Below are 13,657 nucleotides of genomic sequence, written 5' to 3'. Positions count from 1 at the left end.
ACAGATCTAATACATTGCACTACATAGGTAGTGCAATGTATTAGAAAAAAAAAAATCTGACCGTTGGACCTTCAAGTCCCCTAGTGGGACTTGAAGAAAAGTGTAAAAAAAGTATAAAAAAGTGTAAAAAAAAGTGCAAAAAATAAAAGTTTGAAAACAATAAAAGTTTCAAGTAATCAAATAAAACACAATCCCCCTTTTACTCTTATCAAGTCCTTTATAATAATAATAATAAACCATATGTATTTGGTATCGCCACGACCGTAACGACCTGAGGTATCAAAATATAATATTATTTATTGCACGCGGTGAACAGCGTAAAAAAAAACTTAAAAAAACTTTACCAGAGTTTCTGTTTTTTGGTCACTTTGCCCTACAAATATTAGAATAAAAAGTGATCAAAAAGTCGCACGTATCCAAAAATGGTACATATAAAAACTATATCTCGTCCCGCAAAAAACAAGCCCTCATACACCTCCGTCGGCAAAAAAATTAAAAAGTTATGGTTCTCACAACTTGGCGACAGAAAAAATACATTCTTTTTACAAAAGTAATTTTATTGTGCAAAAAGTTGTAAAACATAAGAAAGTGCTATAAAATAGGTATCGCCGGAATCGTACGGACCCGCAGAATAAAGTTAACATGTAGTTTATAACGCATGGTGAACGCTGTATAAAAAAAATGAAAAAAGCTGTGCCAGAATTGCGTTTTTTTGTTTACCTGGCATCCCAAAAAATAGGATAAAAGGTGATCAAAAAGTCACATGTACCCCAAAATGGTACCAATAATAACTACAGCTCGTCCCGCAACAAACAAGCCCTCATACCGCTACGTCTATGAAAAATAAAATTAGTTATGGCTCCAATAAGTCAGGAAATAAAAAAATATGCAGTTGTGCCCGAGGGGAACATTTCTTCTGTTTCAAGAGGCGATTTATCAAGGACCTAAAATTAGGGAACCAGGAAGGGGAGAGCCCAAACATATCAGCTGGAAGTGAGGGTGCCCGTATTATACCAGGACAACACTTTCCCAGCAAAATTCCCCAAACTACAAAAGGTGCGGAGTGTGGACCAAAAGGGGGATAAGAAATGACACCATTTATCAGTGCGACACTGGCCTGTGCGGAAAGGATTGCTTCACAGCGTAACACACATCTATGGATTATTTTTTTTTTTATACCACCTGACTATGCCCCTTATATACTCCGCCCCGCTTACATGTACCCCCACATTATAAAACACCAGCAATACTCAAACTAATATAGTACCAAGCAAAATCCGCTCTCCAAAAGCCAAATGGTGCTCCCTCGGCTCTGAACCCTACAGCGTGCCCAAACAGCAGTTTCCTTCAACATATATGGCATCGTCATACCCGGGAGAACCCTTTTAACAATTTTTGGGGTGTGTGTCTCCAGCCTCATAAGCTGGGCACGACATATTTTTTACCACTGAATGGCATATCTAGGGAAAAATATAAATTTTTAATTTGCACCATCCGCAGCGCATTCATTTATGGAAAAGACCTGTGGGGTGAAAATGCTCACTACACCCCTTAATAAATGCCTTGAGGGGTGCAGTTTCGATAATGGGGTCACTTCTCAGGGGTTTCTTTTTATTATTTCACATCTGAGCCTCTGCAGTTGTGAACCAATACTTTGTAAATCGCCAAATTAGGCCTCCACTCCGCATGGTACTCTTCACTCCTGAGCCCTGTCATATGTCCAGGCAAAAGATTAGGGTCACATGTAGGGTGTTTCTAAAACCGGGAAACACCGCATAATAATTAGAGGGCTGTCTTGATATGGTGGCACAAGCCGGGCACCACATATTGGCATATCTATGGAAAAAAATCCCATTTTCACTCTGCAACATCGAGTGAACACTAATTTCTACAAAACACCTGCACGGTTAAAATGCTTACTACAACCCTTGGTAAATGCATTGAGGGGTGTAGTTTCCAAAATGGGGTCACTTCTGGGGGGTTTCCACTGTTTTGGGCCCACAGGCGCCCAGAAACCAATCCAGCAACATCTGCACTCCAAATGGCGGTCCTTCCCTTCTGAGCCCTGCCGTTTGCCCAAACAGCAGTTTATGACCATATATGGGGTATTGCCGTACTCGGGAGAAATTGCTTTACAAATGTTGGGTTCTTTTTTTCCTTTATTTGTTGAGAAAATGAAAAAATTTGCGCTAAAGCTACGTCTTATTGAAGAAAAAGGACTGTTTTTATTTTCACTGCCTAATTCTAATAAATTCTATGAAACATCTGTGGGGTCAAAATGCTTACTACACCCCTAGATGAATTCCTCAAGAGGTGTAGTTTCATAAATGGAGTCCCTTTTTGGGCGTTTTTATTGTTTTGTCCCCTCAGGGGCTTCGTAAATGTGGCATGGCCTCCGCAAACCATTCCTGCTAAATGTGATCTCCAAAAGCCAAATGGCACTCCATCCCTTCTAAGCTCTGCCGTGTGTCCAAATATCCGTTTATTACCACATGTGGGGTATTGTTTTACTCGGGAGAAATTGCTTTACAAATTTTACGGTGCTTTTTCTCCTTCAGTCCTTGTGGAAATGAGAAAAAATTAGCTAAACCTACATTTTCTTTGAAAAAATTTAGATTATCATTTTCACAGCCTACTTCCAATAATTTATCCAAAAAACCTGTGGGGTCAAAACGCTCACTATACCCCTAGATATTTTCCTCAATGGGTGTAGTCTCCAAAATGGGGTCACTTGTGGGGGGTTTCCACTGTTTTGTCCCCTCAGGGGCTTTGTAAATGTGACATGGCCTCTCAAACCATTCCTGCTAAATTTGAGCTCCAAAAGCCAAATGGCGCTCTTTCCCTTCTAAGCCCTGCCGTGTGTCCAAATATCCATTTATTACCACATGTGGGGTATTGTTTTACTCGGGAGAAATTGCTTTACAAATTTTGCTGTGCTTTTTCTCCTTTAGTCCTTGTGGAAATGAGAAAAAAAATCGCTAAACCTACATTTTCTTTGAAGAAATGTTGATTTTAATTTTCACGGCCTACTTCCAATAATTTCTGTAAAAGACCTGTGCGGTCAAAATGCTCACTATACCTCTAGATAATTTCCTTGAGGTGTCTAGTTTCCCAGATGGGGTCACTTTTGGGGGATTTTTACTGTTTTGTCACTGCAAGAGCCCTTCAAACCTGACATGGTACCTAAAATATATTCTAACAGAAATAAGGCCCCAAAATCCACTAGGTGTTCCTTTGCTTCTGAGGCCGGTGCTTCATTCCAGTAGCACGCTACGACCACATGTGGGATATTTCCTAAAACTGCAGAAACTGGGCAACAAATATTGAGTTGCATTTCTCTGGTAAAACCTTCTGTGTTATAAAAAAAATTGTATTAAAAATTTATTTCTGCAAAAAACTATATGAAATTTGTAAATTTCACCTCTACTTTGCTTTAATTCCTGTGAAATGTGTAAAGGGTTAAGACATTTTCTAAATGCTCTTTTGAATACTTTGAGGGGTGAAGTTTTTAAAATGGGGTGACTTTTTGGGGGTTTCTAATATATAAGGCCCTCAAAGCCACTTCACAACTGAACTGGCCCCTGTAAAAATGGCCTTTTGAAATTTTCTTGAAAATGTGAGAAATTGCTGCTAAAGTTCTAAGCCTTGTGATGTCATAGAAAAATAAAAGGATGTTCAAAAAACGATGCCACTCTAAAGTAGACATATGGGTGATGTTAATTAGCAACAATTTTGTGTGGTATAACTGCCTGTCTTACAAGCAGATACATTTAAATTGAGAAAAATGCTAATTTTTGCAATTTTTCGCTAATTTTTGGTGTTTTTCACAATTAGATACTGAACATATCGAGCAAATTTTGCTAGTAACTTAAAGTGCAATGTGTCTCGAGAAAACAATCTCAGAATCGCTTGGATAGGTGAAAGCATTCCGGAGTTATTACCACATAAAGTGAGACATGTCAGATTTGAAAAATGAGGCTCTGTCAGGAAGGTCAAAAGTGGCTAAAGAGGGAAGGGGTTAAGATTGGATGTATAGTAACATGCGATCTCTTAAAATACCAGGCATTTTTAGATAGCACTCTAGCTACGAATAAGGGCTGCTATTAGCCAGAAACGTGAATGCACTATCTCTTAGACGTCTGTTGCTTTTAATATTTTTTACAATAGAAAATGTTATTTTTAACTGGATAAATGTCAGAAGTTTTTTTTATAACTTTTTTCCAATGCTTTTACTTTTATATACCATAGTTATCTTTTTCGTGTTGTTTATTTTATAATATTTCGAAGAACAAAATATCTGATATGCTATATTGCAAGAGTCATTTACCCGAACTGTTCTAAATAATTGGTAAATCAACCTGTGCAATTTCACACCAAGAAACTGCTATCCTGTAAAATGAGTTGGCTTCAAAGCGCAATTGCAGCTGATGACATTCTTGTCTCATTTTCTTTTATGAAGTTTCTTTGTGCCTGTCACACACACATTGCAAGTCTCATTAGTCTTCATATTATTGTGCACATCGCTTCCAAGCAGTACTTGCTTCCCATAAAACTACTTAGACGCTGCTCTCCATTTGTGCCGTTGTATCATCAGTTTGTCCTGTAAACTCAGCTACTGTTTTATACACAATGTCTGAAATGCTCTGCCAGTGTTTAGGGTTAAGTATCCGCCTTATCTGCATTTCTGTAACGTGAGATACCTGCTAACCATAGGGAGCAGTTTCAAGTTTATACACAAAAGGATAGTTTGCCATATGGCTCTTATTGCAATGTGCATATTTTAACCTTCATTAATTGTATTAAGTATCTGTCTATAAAAATTGCCATTGCCTCTCTCTATCATTATCCTTACAGATTGTGATTTGGCTGCACATTTAAATTAGAATGAATAGCTTGATAAAGACATGTAGTTGGATGCTTAAATGTATCTTTGAAAGTTGACCTTGGCGTCCAATGACGTTCAGTTGTGGCCTGAATTTTGCTATGCAGTAGACCAAATATTTTGCCCCCTTTTTATTTCAGATATGGTAGTCAACTAAGAAATTTTGGCCCGCGGTCATTAAGTCGGGGCAATGTAAACTTATTGATAAAAACACTATGAGCTTCCACTGTTAAGTATTTTATTGGTAAAACAAATGTCTACATAGAACCGCATATTTCTAAGTAGATACACCAGGAGATTTATCAATACTGGCACACCATATGGACAGTGAGCCAGTCTCTTCCCCAGTGCAGCATATGGCAGATTCTGCTGTTGTCTTAAAACAACGCCATGGTAGACTTGGTTTTGTTTTCTGACACTGGAAAAGTGTTGGGAATCCTTCAGAAATTAGTTGTCACTAATTTGAAGCTCCGCCCAATGACCCTGACGCTAAGTGGAACAGAATCTTCAAAAATCTGGAGTTTGGCCCGTCTGCCATATGTTTTAATGTATTTAAGCTAGAAAATTGGCAGACATTCATTGATAAACCTACCCACTGTATGTAAAGAAATACTTGTTACTCGTAACCACAGTGCCCAAGTTCTGCTTTTGTGAATTGCTTCACACTGTTGAATAAGGCATGATATAGATAATGTTAACAAAAAAATTCATTGTTGTCTATAGCAACCTATAAGAGAACTTCCTTCATTTTCAGCAATTTTCTAAAATAAAGTAATCTGGAATCTGATTGGTTGCTGAGGGCATTACTAACTACTACAGTACCACTATTGCAGAGTATGGGCAGAATTTGTTTCCTGGTCTTCCTTCTCCAACTGCCATAGTCCTTTGGGAAAAAACAAAAGAAATAGACTTGTGAGAATGTCTAGTGATTGGCTGAACTTAGATGAATAGCACAGTTGCCAATATTCCTATGTAGCAGAGCTTGGCCTAACAGTGAAGAGTGGTAGCTTGAACGCGTTTTGGATGAGGGATGTTTTTTGTCCTTTAATCTGCGATATTCCAAATTCAACTCTGTTTTTAAGAGTGCCAGACACAATGTATATTGCACTACAAAGTTGATGCTCTTTGTATCTGCACATATCTTTATCACGCCTTTGGTCCCACCTATATGATCATAGCATCACATTTGAAACATGTAATCTCACCATTTAACTGCATTGCAGTCTGTAAGTGTGCCTTACCACGTTGAGGCGGCCACATGCGGACGAAACCATGCCCACATGTGGCAAATGGGCGCAAGATTTTTCCAGAAACACAGTGGTTTAAGAGGCAAAATCATGCACCCCGTTGACTATCGATTTTTGGCATGGTTTTGTTCACATTCGGGCACCGTAACATGGGAACGCACCTAAAGCACCAAACAGGATAATTCGTTATCTCGTCTTCATTAGGCCTCATGCACATGGCGGTGCCTGTAATCACAGGCCGCGATTGCGGGCACGACCGGCCGCCGACAGCCGCCCGCATTCTTGGCTTCTATGGCCCGGACACCTTCCCGTAAGTGAACGGGAAGGTGTCCGTGGACAACAGAAGGGAATGGGTCTGTAATTGCAGTCCGCAATTACGGACAATTTTTACGGTTGTGTGCATGGGGCCTAAGTATGTGGATTTTTGTTAGCATCATTTTGTCTCTTGCCACCACTGGGATTTTATGTATAGGAGGCAGTTGAGTCCCTTCCAATTAAAATGTGCAATTATATGGTATATATAATTATTAAGCAGCACTCTGAGGATGTGTGGTGGGTACCAGCAACTGCAACCTGATCCAAGGTTGTAAATACTCCAAATAAATGAAAAGAAGATGCAGCACTCCAGCAAAAATACAGTGAAAAACAAGTGAAGTTTTATTAGCCTATATCAATGCTGATTTGTGTTAAGGTGCATGGCTATGTTATTTTACTGATAGTTTAAGATTCTGACAGTGTGTCATAATTGTATTGAGTGCTATTTGGCCGGATGTAAACCCCGAGAACCACTGATGACTCACACAACAATAATGTAGGAAAAAGAGGCAAAAAAAAAATACATGTAAACATCCATAGATGACAATACAGTAGTAATAAAATCTTAAACTATCAGTAAAATAACATAGCCATGCACCTTAACACAAATCAATCATTTACCTGATCTTGCTATTCAATTCAATTTGATACTCCCCGTGCATCAGTGTGTCAAATCTAGAAGTTCTTTTGCGTTCCAAATGACTTTCTCTCTGGACCGCAATCCAATTCATGTGTGTGACCGGATATAAACCCCAGTGGTATGTTACCTGGTTTAAACAAGCCATGAATAAGGGCGCCGCAGTCCGAAATGCGTAAGCACCGCCTATACCCACAACCACCTTTTGTACCTGGAATATATCTTTCTCATTTTAAATAAATTTATGGAATAAAATTAGAACGGAGTTTCCTTTTTAAACACTTTTCTTGTTTTGGCGCTGGATCCATCTCTTGCATTCTTTCCTGTAAATATGTATACACACACACACACACACACACACACACACACACACACACACACACACATTTATATACACATACACCTAAGTACACCCATACACGAACACACACACACATACCCAAGTACAAATATGTATACAAACCCACACAAATACATAGAGGCACACATACCTACACACACCTAAGTACACATGTATACACACCTAAATACAAATATATATACACACTCATACACACACCTAAGTACAAATATTTATACACACCCATACAGAGATACAAATGCATAATAGACAAACATACACACACACCTAATTACACATGTATGCACACCCATATGCATACACATGTACCAGATTTTCTGCGGAAAAAGTTCACAGGAAAATTGTAGGAAGGCTAAGGGAAATCTGCAGCGGCACATCAGGATTTGGTACCTATTTGCTTGCAGATTTTCTACCGCAGGAAACAGTTTAGGAAAAATCAAAGTACCATACTCCCCTGCCCGGCAGCACATTCTACCCTCCATCTCTGTTCACCCGACTCAGCCATTTTGTCACATGTGACGAAACGTTATAATGGGATGTTGACTGTACAGAGACCAATCGGGGGAGAAGGGACACGTCACTACCAGAGCGAGAGGGTAGGTGTGTATAGTTTCTTTTTTTGACTTGCAGATTTTGCTGTGGATCCATGGCAAAATCTACAATAATGGGCATTGACTTCAATGGGGAAAATCAACAACAAATTTGCAACCATTTTTCAACAGAAATTGTCATGTGGCGGAATTAAAAATCTGCACCGCAGGACAATTTCTGCACGGAAATTTTCCACAGCGAGTGGTTAAGATTCGTTAAAATATAATTCTCTATGCTGCTACTGTATTCCACTGTGGATTTTCCACCTTCAAATCCGGAGGGAAATCTGCAGCAATTTTGCCACGTGCAAATGTAAGTTCCTTCTCCTGGGGGGGTCAGGATGTTGAAGCAGGGAGCCATTTTCTTCAGCAGGATATCTGCTAACATTGCAATAAAAGGAGGGAGGAAGGAGTGGAGCTTTGCAGAACACATAGGGAGTTCCACCCATCCTGGATTTGTGACGTAAAAAAATATTTTGCGAAATCTGTGGCAAAATCCGTATGTTTTACATGTGGATTTTGTTACAGATTTCACTGTAAACCGTAATAAAAAGCAATGATGTTTGCAGACAGACACACTGTGTGCTTGACGCAGATTCAGAAACACTCAGATGTAGCTGTAAGTGACTTATTGTATGAAATGTAGTACTCGCGGGAGCTGGCAGCTGCCTTGAACGGGAGCAGGAGGACACTGAAAGGCAGCACGGGCAAGAGAGGGTGATGGAGGCAGAGCCAGGGGAATATCCTGACGCTGACCAGCATCACCTTGTGTGCTGGGGCAGGCTAGCGGCCCATGACCTAATGCAATGCATTTTTAAATCATTGCATTAGTAGTTTCTGCAGCATGTGCATGGATTTTGGCAATTCCCATTCAAATGTATGGAACAGTTGAAAAAATGTCGGCAACAAACCTGCCATGTGTGAACTTACCCTAAGATTCCCATCCTCTATCATTGGAGTAATTGTTGCTTTAGTTCTTCACTCGATTATTGACATTATGCAACTAAGTAACTAAGTTTAAAATATTCATTTGGCCAGAACATCATTTTCATTGTCATTTTTTTTCCTTTATACTAAATTTGTAACCATTTGGCAGCTTTCTCACAAAATGTACTTGAAGACAACTGAAAACATTAAGGCTGATGATCATCACATACAATGCATAAACTGATTTAGGATAATAAAATAAATAACACTATAACAGACAATGCGACAGCTATGCTGCATATAAAATCAATTTCCAATGTTCTCTGCTAGTGCATGATAAGGTCTGTGTAGTGTGGCATATTAAATATGAGAATGGGGAACATTGCCATTCACAGGGGATGTTTACTTTTTTTTTTTTTTTTTTTTTTTAATATGCTAGAATGGCATTTTGCTTGTTTAGTTATGGAAATTCACTTTTGCTCATCATGCATTAAATTATATCCTGTTTTCTGAGAATTGCATTACACAAACATTTTAAGTCAACATACATATTTCTCTAAACGTTACTACTTCATGAAACATTTTACAGTCCTGGGAATTTAAACTTCTGTATTTTAGTTAAGATAAATTAAGTAATATGTTCAATAAAAGCTATTGGATACAATACAATGTGACAGAATGAAAAGCTCAGTGTTTGACCCTGGTTGTTGTCATCTGGTGTCGTATCTGGTCAGTTCTAAAGTTAGCCGCCCAGTAGTTTACGCTGAGTGGACCTGGAGGTCATTTGTACATTTAGCGGTCCATCCCTAGTAGTCATGCATTCAAACCTTACTGTGTCTTCTTTTGTGTTTCTTATTAGGGAAAACAAGAGGACCTCTCTCCCTCCTGACATGTCTGTTTTGATACATACTTGTATTCCCCATAAAATATCAATTATAAAGGATCTTTTCATTCATTCATTGTGCTGCTCCTCTGTTGTTCCGCCTGTAAATGTGTAGTTAAAATGACAACTGGATGTTACCATTCCCCCTGTGGCCCTGCATATTCTGAAACTTTCCAATCAGTGATGAGTCTCAGACTGTGTAGGGACTAGGGTTGTCACGATACCAGAATTTGGAATTTCGATACGGATACTTTGTGCAGTATTGTGATTTTCGATACCAAAACGATACTTTGCCAACAATAATTTAAAAAAAAAGTTCTTCCATTTTCTGATGTGAGGCATGTGGTGTGATGAATTTTAAATTTGCCTCACATCATATGTCTCAGTCATAATGGACAACATTGGGTGAGATACATGATGGGGTCAATTACTATTAATGTGAGGCACATGGAGGTTAAATTCATCACACCTCGTGCCTTTTTATAGCGTACACATAAATGACGCAAAAAAAATTGTTGTTCAGGTTATTACGGCCGCGCCAATACTGAATATGTGTATATTTTATGTATTGAGACTTATTTTGATGTTTATTGTAAAAAAAAAATGTGTATTCATATTTTTTTTATTTAACATTAAAGTTTAAAAATAAAAAGTAAAACCATAATGTACTGGCATATAACTGGCATATAATGTACATTAGCCTGTGTACGGATAGTGCACAGGCAGTTGTTAGGACATACCTATGTGTGCCCTAACAACAGGAAATATAGTAAGACAGCCCTGGGGTCCTTCAATGGACCCTGGGCTGTTTGCCCATGTATGCTATGGCCTTCGATTGCGTCACAGGGATTCCTTGTGACGCGATCCAAGGGGCATCTCCCCTTCTCATTTTCCCCTTCAATGCTGTGTCAGCTTTGATAGCAGCATTCAGGGGAATGGTAGCGGAGATCAACGTTTCTCTCATCTCCGCCGTCACTGCGGGGCTGCAGCTGTGGAATATAGCCATTGCCCTGCTCCTGACAATAAGTGTGCTCGTGGTCAGCATGAAGTGATGTGGCCAGCACTGCACTAATGAGTGGCGGCGCAGGCACTGAAGACCGAGAACATTGGGGTGTTGTGCGCCCGCCATGTTCTGTCTTCAGTGCCGCCGCTCATTAGTGCAGCGCTTGTCGCATCACATGCTGACCGCCCCCACTTGTCAGGACGCCGAAGTCGGGCAATGGCTGTACTACACTGCCACAGCCCGCTCTTATACATTTATGTGTTACAATGCTAAGCTGTACGGCGGTAGTATCGAAACACATGAAATAACGGTATCGAACCGTTTGAGAGTGCACAGCATTGAAACAGTATCGAAGTTTCGATGCATCGTTCATCCCTAGTAGGGACACACCTTATTGAAAAGGTGAATGGTAAAAACACTGATATTATAGTCATACATCTCCATGAGAAATAACAGAGAAACGGCACAATGCAGTGTTCTAAGAAAAGGTTCTTCGGAATTTCATGTGGAACATGTTTACAGCTGACACCCGGGACTAACGGCCAGGAACAGCGACCCTGTGGCAGGGCTTAACAGATGCCTGTAAAAATGACAATATGCTGCAAAATGTTAATATTGCAGTGTATTATACCAGCGATCCAACGATCGCTGGTTTAAGTCCCCTAGTGGGACTAATATAATGTGTAAAAAAAAAAAAAGTTAAATAAAGTTTTTAGTAGTGAATTATTTTTTTTTTAAATCAAATTTAAAATATAAACAAAATTGGAATTGCTGTGTCAGTAAAAGTCTGAACTATTACAATGTACTGTTATTTAATGCGTACGGTAAACGCCATAAAAATAAAAAAATATAAAATTGCTGGTTTTTTTGTCAACTTAGCTGTGATTTTTTTTTTTTATAAAAAGTGATCTTAAAGTCATACGTACCAATAAAATGTACCGATAAAAACCACAGCTTGTGCCGCAAAAAATAAGCGCTCACACCGCTCAATCCATGGAAAAATAAAAAAGTTATGGCTTTTAGAATATGGAAAAACAAATATTTTTTTTCTTACAAATAGTTTTTTTCTTTGTAAAAGGAGTAAAACATTAAAAAAACAATATAAATATGGTATTGTCGTAATCGTATTGACCAGCTGAAAAACGTAAATTTGTCGTTTTTACCACACGCTGAAAGACGTAAAAACGAAACCCAAAAGAAAATGGAGGAATCAGTTTTTCTAATTCCACACCACGTAGATTTTTCATTCTCCCAGTACATTATATGGTACTATAAATGGTACCAATAGAAACTACAACTCCTCCCGCAAAAAACAAGCCCTCACACCACTCCACTGACGGAAAACTAAATAAGTTATGGCTCATAGAAGGCGGGGAGTTAAAAACGAAAATGGAAAAAAAAATGGCTTGGACACTAAGGGGTTAAAACTTATAATTTGGTCACTTTTATGCTTGGTTATTGTGAAAGCTACACATTCAGACTATACGTTGGCTATTTATTTACATACTATGTTATGACAGTAATGATATGTTTGTCTCTTTCTATTTTTTAGACTCAACAACTCCATGATATGGAAGAAGTCTGCTATGAGAATGTTCTTAAAGAAATCCGAGCTGGTCGACAGGTATGATAAGTCATTTACGCAGAATTTAATCTTTATCCAAAACAAATCATTTCTACTATCCTGTAGAAATCATGATATTTGTATGGTTTTATCAGTATAAAGTTTCAGCAAAACGTTACATTGAAATTTTTATCATACATCGCTCCCCAATAAGTCTAGAAAGGCTCTGTTCACATTGCCATCAAATGTTCCAGATAATTTCTCTGTTAACCTATACATCACATTTAATGCAGTGCTGTCCTTCCAATCAAAATGATGAACACCGTGGTGGACTCCACTGACCCCACTGTAAGTCAGTGGGGTTCGTCAGGTGCCGTTGGAATCTGTCATACTACGAATCTGGTACTGCGTTGTGGCTTCCGTTATAAACAGAAGCCACAACGAAGATGTGAACAGAGCCTATGTTTTTAGAATTTACGAAGTATGATTGCTATAATGATTATTATTGCTGATGTTAACTTTTATTTATATACCATTTACATATTAATCAATGCTAAGCAAAAAACATTCAAATTAACATTGTCCTTTCCTTATTGGAGTTCATAGGAAGCTATTTCTCCTTTTGTGGGAGAACTTGGACAAATTGTATAACTTTTTAGAGGCAAAGCCCCGTCACCAATCACGAGTTATCTATTCAGCAGCAGGTTATGTCATTAAGTGTCGTCGGGTCGTTTTTGACTCTTGGCAACTGTATGGATAGTGTATCTTCAGAATGTCCTGTCTTTTGTTTTAGTCTTTAGGGGCATGTTTATAATTCCTGTCTTTGTATGATTGTAACCACCTCGTTGTTGGTCGTCCTCATCTTCTTTTTCCTTCAACTTTTGCAAGCATAATTGTCTTTTCTAGTGAAATTGGTCTTCTCATGATATGTCCAAAATAAGGCAGCTTCAATGCACACTAACTTTTCAAACAACATATGCTAATCTAATAGTATACCTGATATAGATCAACTTTGTGATGTACTTACTGTTAAAATTTCATTTGGTTTTATCCATGCAATTTTTGTGTGAAGTTACTACCACAAAGTGTCTCCATTGCTGTAATCTGCTGCCCATCCCCTGTTGTGAAGCAATGTCTGTCCCTGGTTACAGAGCAGAATTCACGAGCTGAAGAAGGTGTGAATGTGTCTCTTCACTGCCTGCCAATATGAGTCTATGGAGAATGGAGAGGGAGCAAGAGGAAGGAGCA

General features: G+C 38.7%; 1 protein-coding gene across 4 annotated transcripts in view; it reads left to right on the top strand.

Moving 5' to 3' along the window:
- Positions 1-13,657, top strand: part of ASCC3 (activating signal cointegrator 1 complex subunit 3) — a 630,293-nt gene that overhangs the window by 294,703 nt on the left and 321,933 nt on the right. For all 4 annotated transcript variants that reach the window (XM_075862208.1, XM_075862206.1, XM_075862205.1 and 1 more), the window contains one exon: positions 12,398-12,469. In XM_075862208.1, coding sequence (XP_075718323.1) covers positions 12,398-12,469 — 72 coding nt within the window. The remainder of the gene's footprint in view (positions 1-12,397; positions 12,470-13,657) is intronic.

The sequence above is a fragment of the Rhinoderma darwinii genome, chromosome 4, assembly GCF_050947455.1.
Source record: "Rhinoderma darwinii isolate aRhiDar2 chromosome 4, aRhiDar2.hap1, whole genome shotgun sequence".
Taxonomy (NCBI): Eukaryota; Metazoa; Chordata; class Amphibia; order Anura; family Rhinodermatidae; genus Rhinoderma; species Rhinoderma darwinii.
This window is presented reverse-complemented; position numbering and strand designations above follow the sequence as displayed.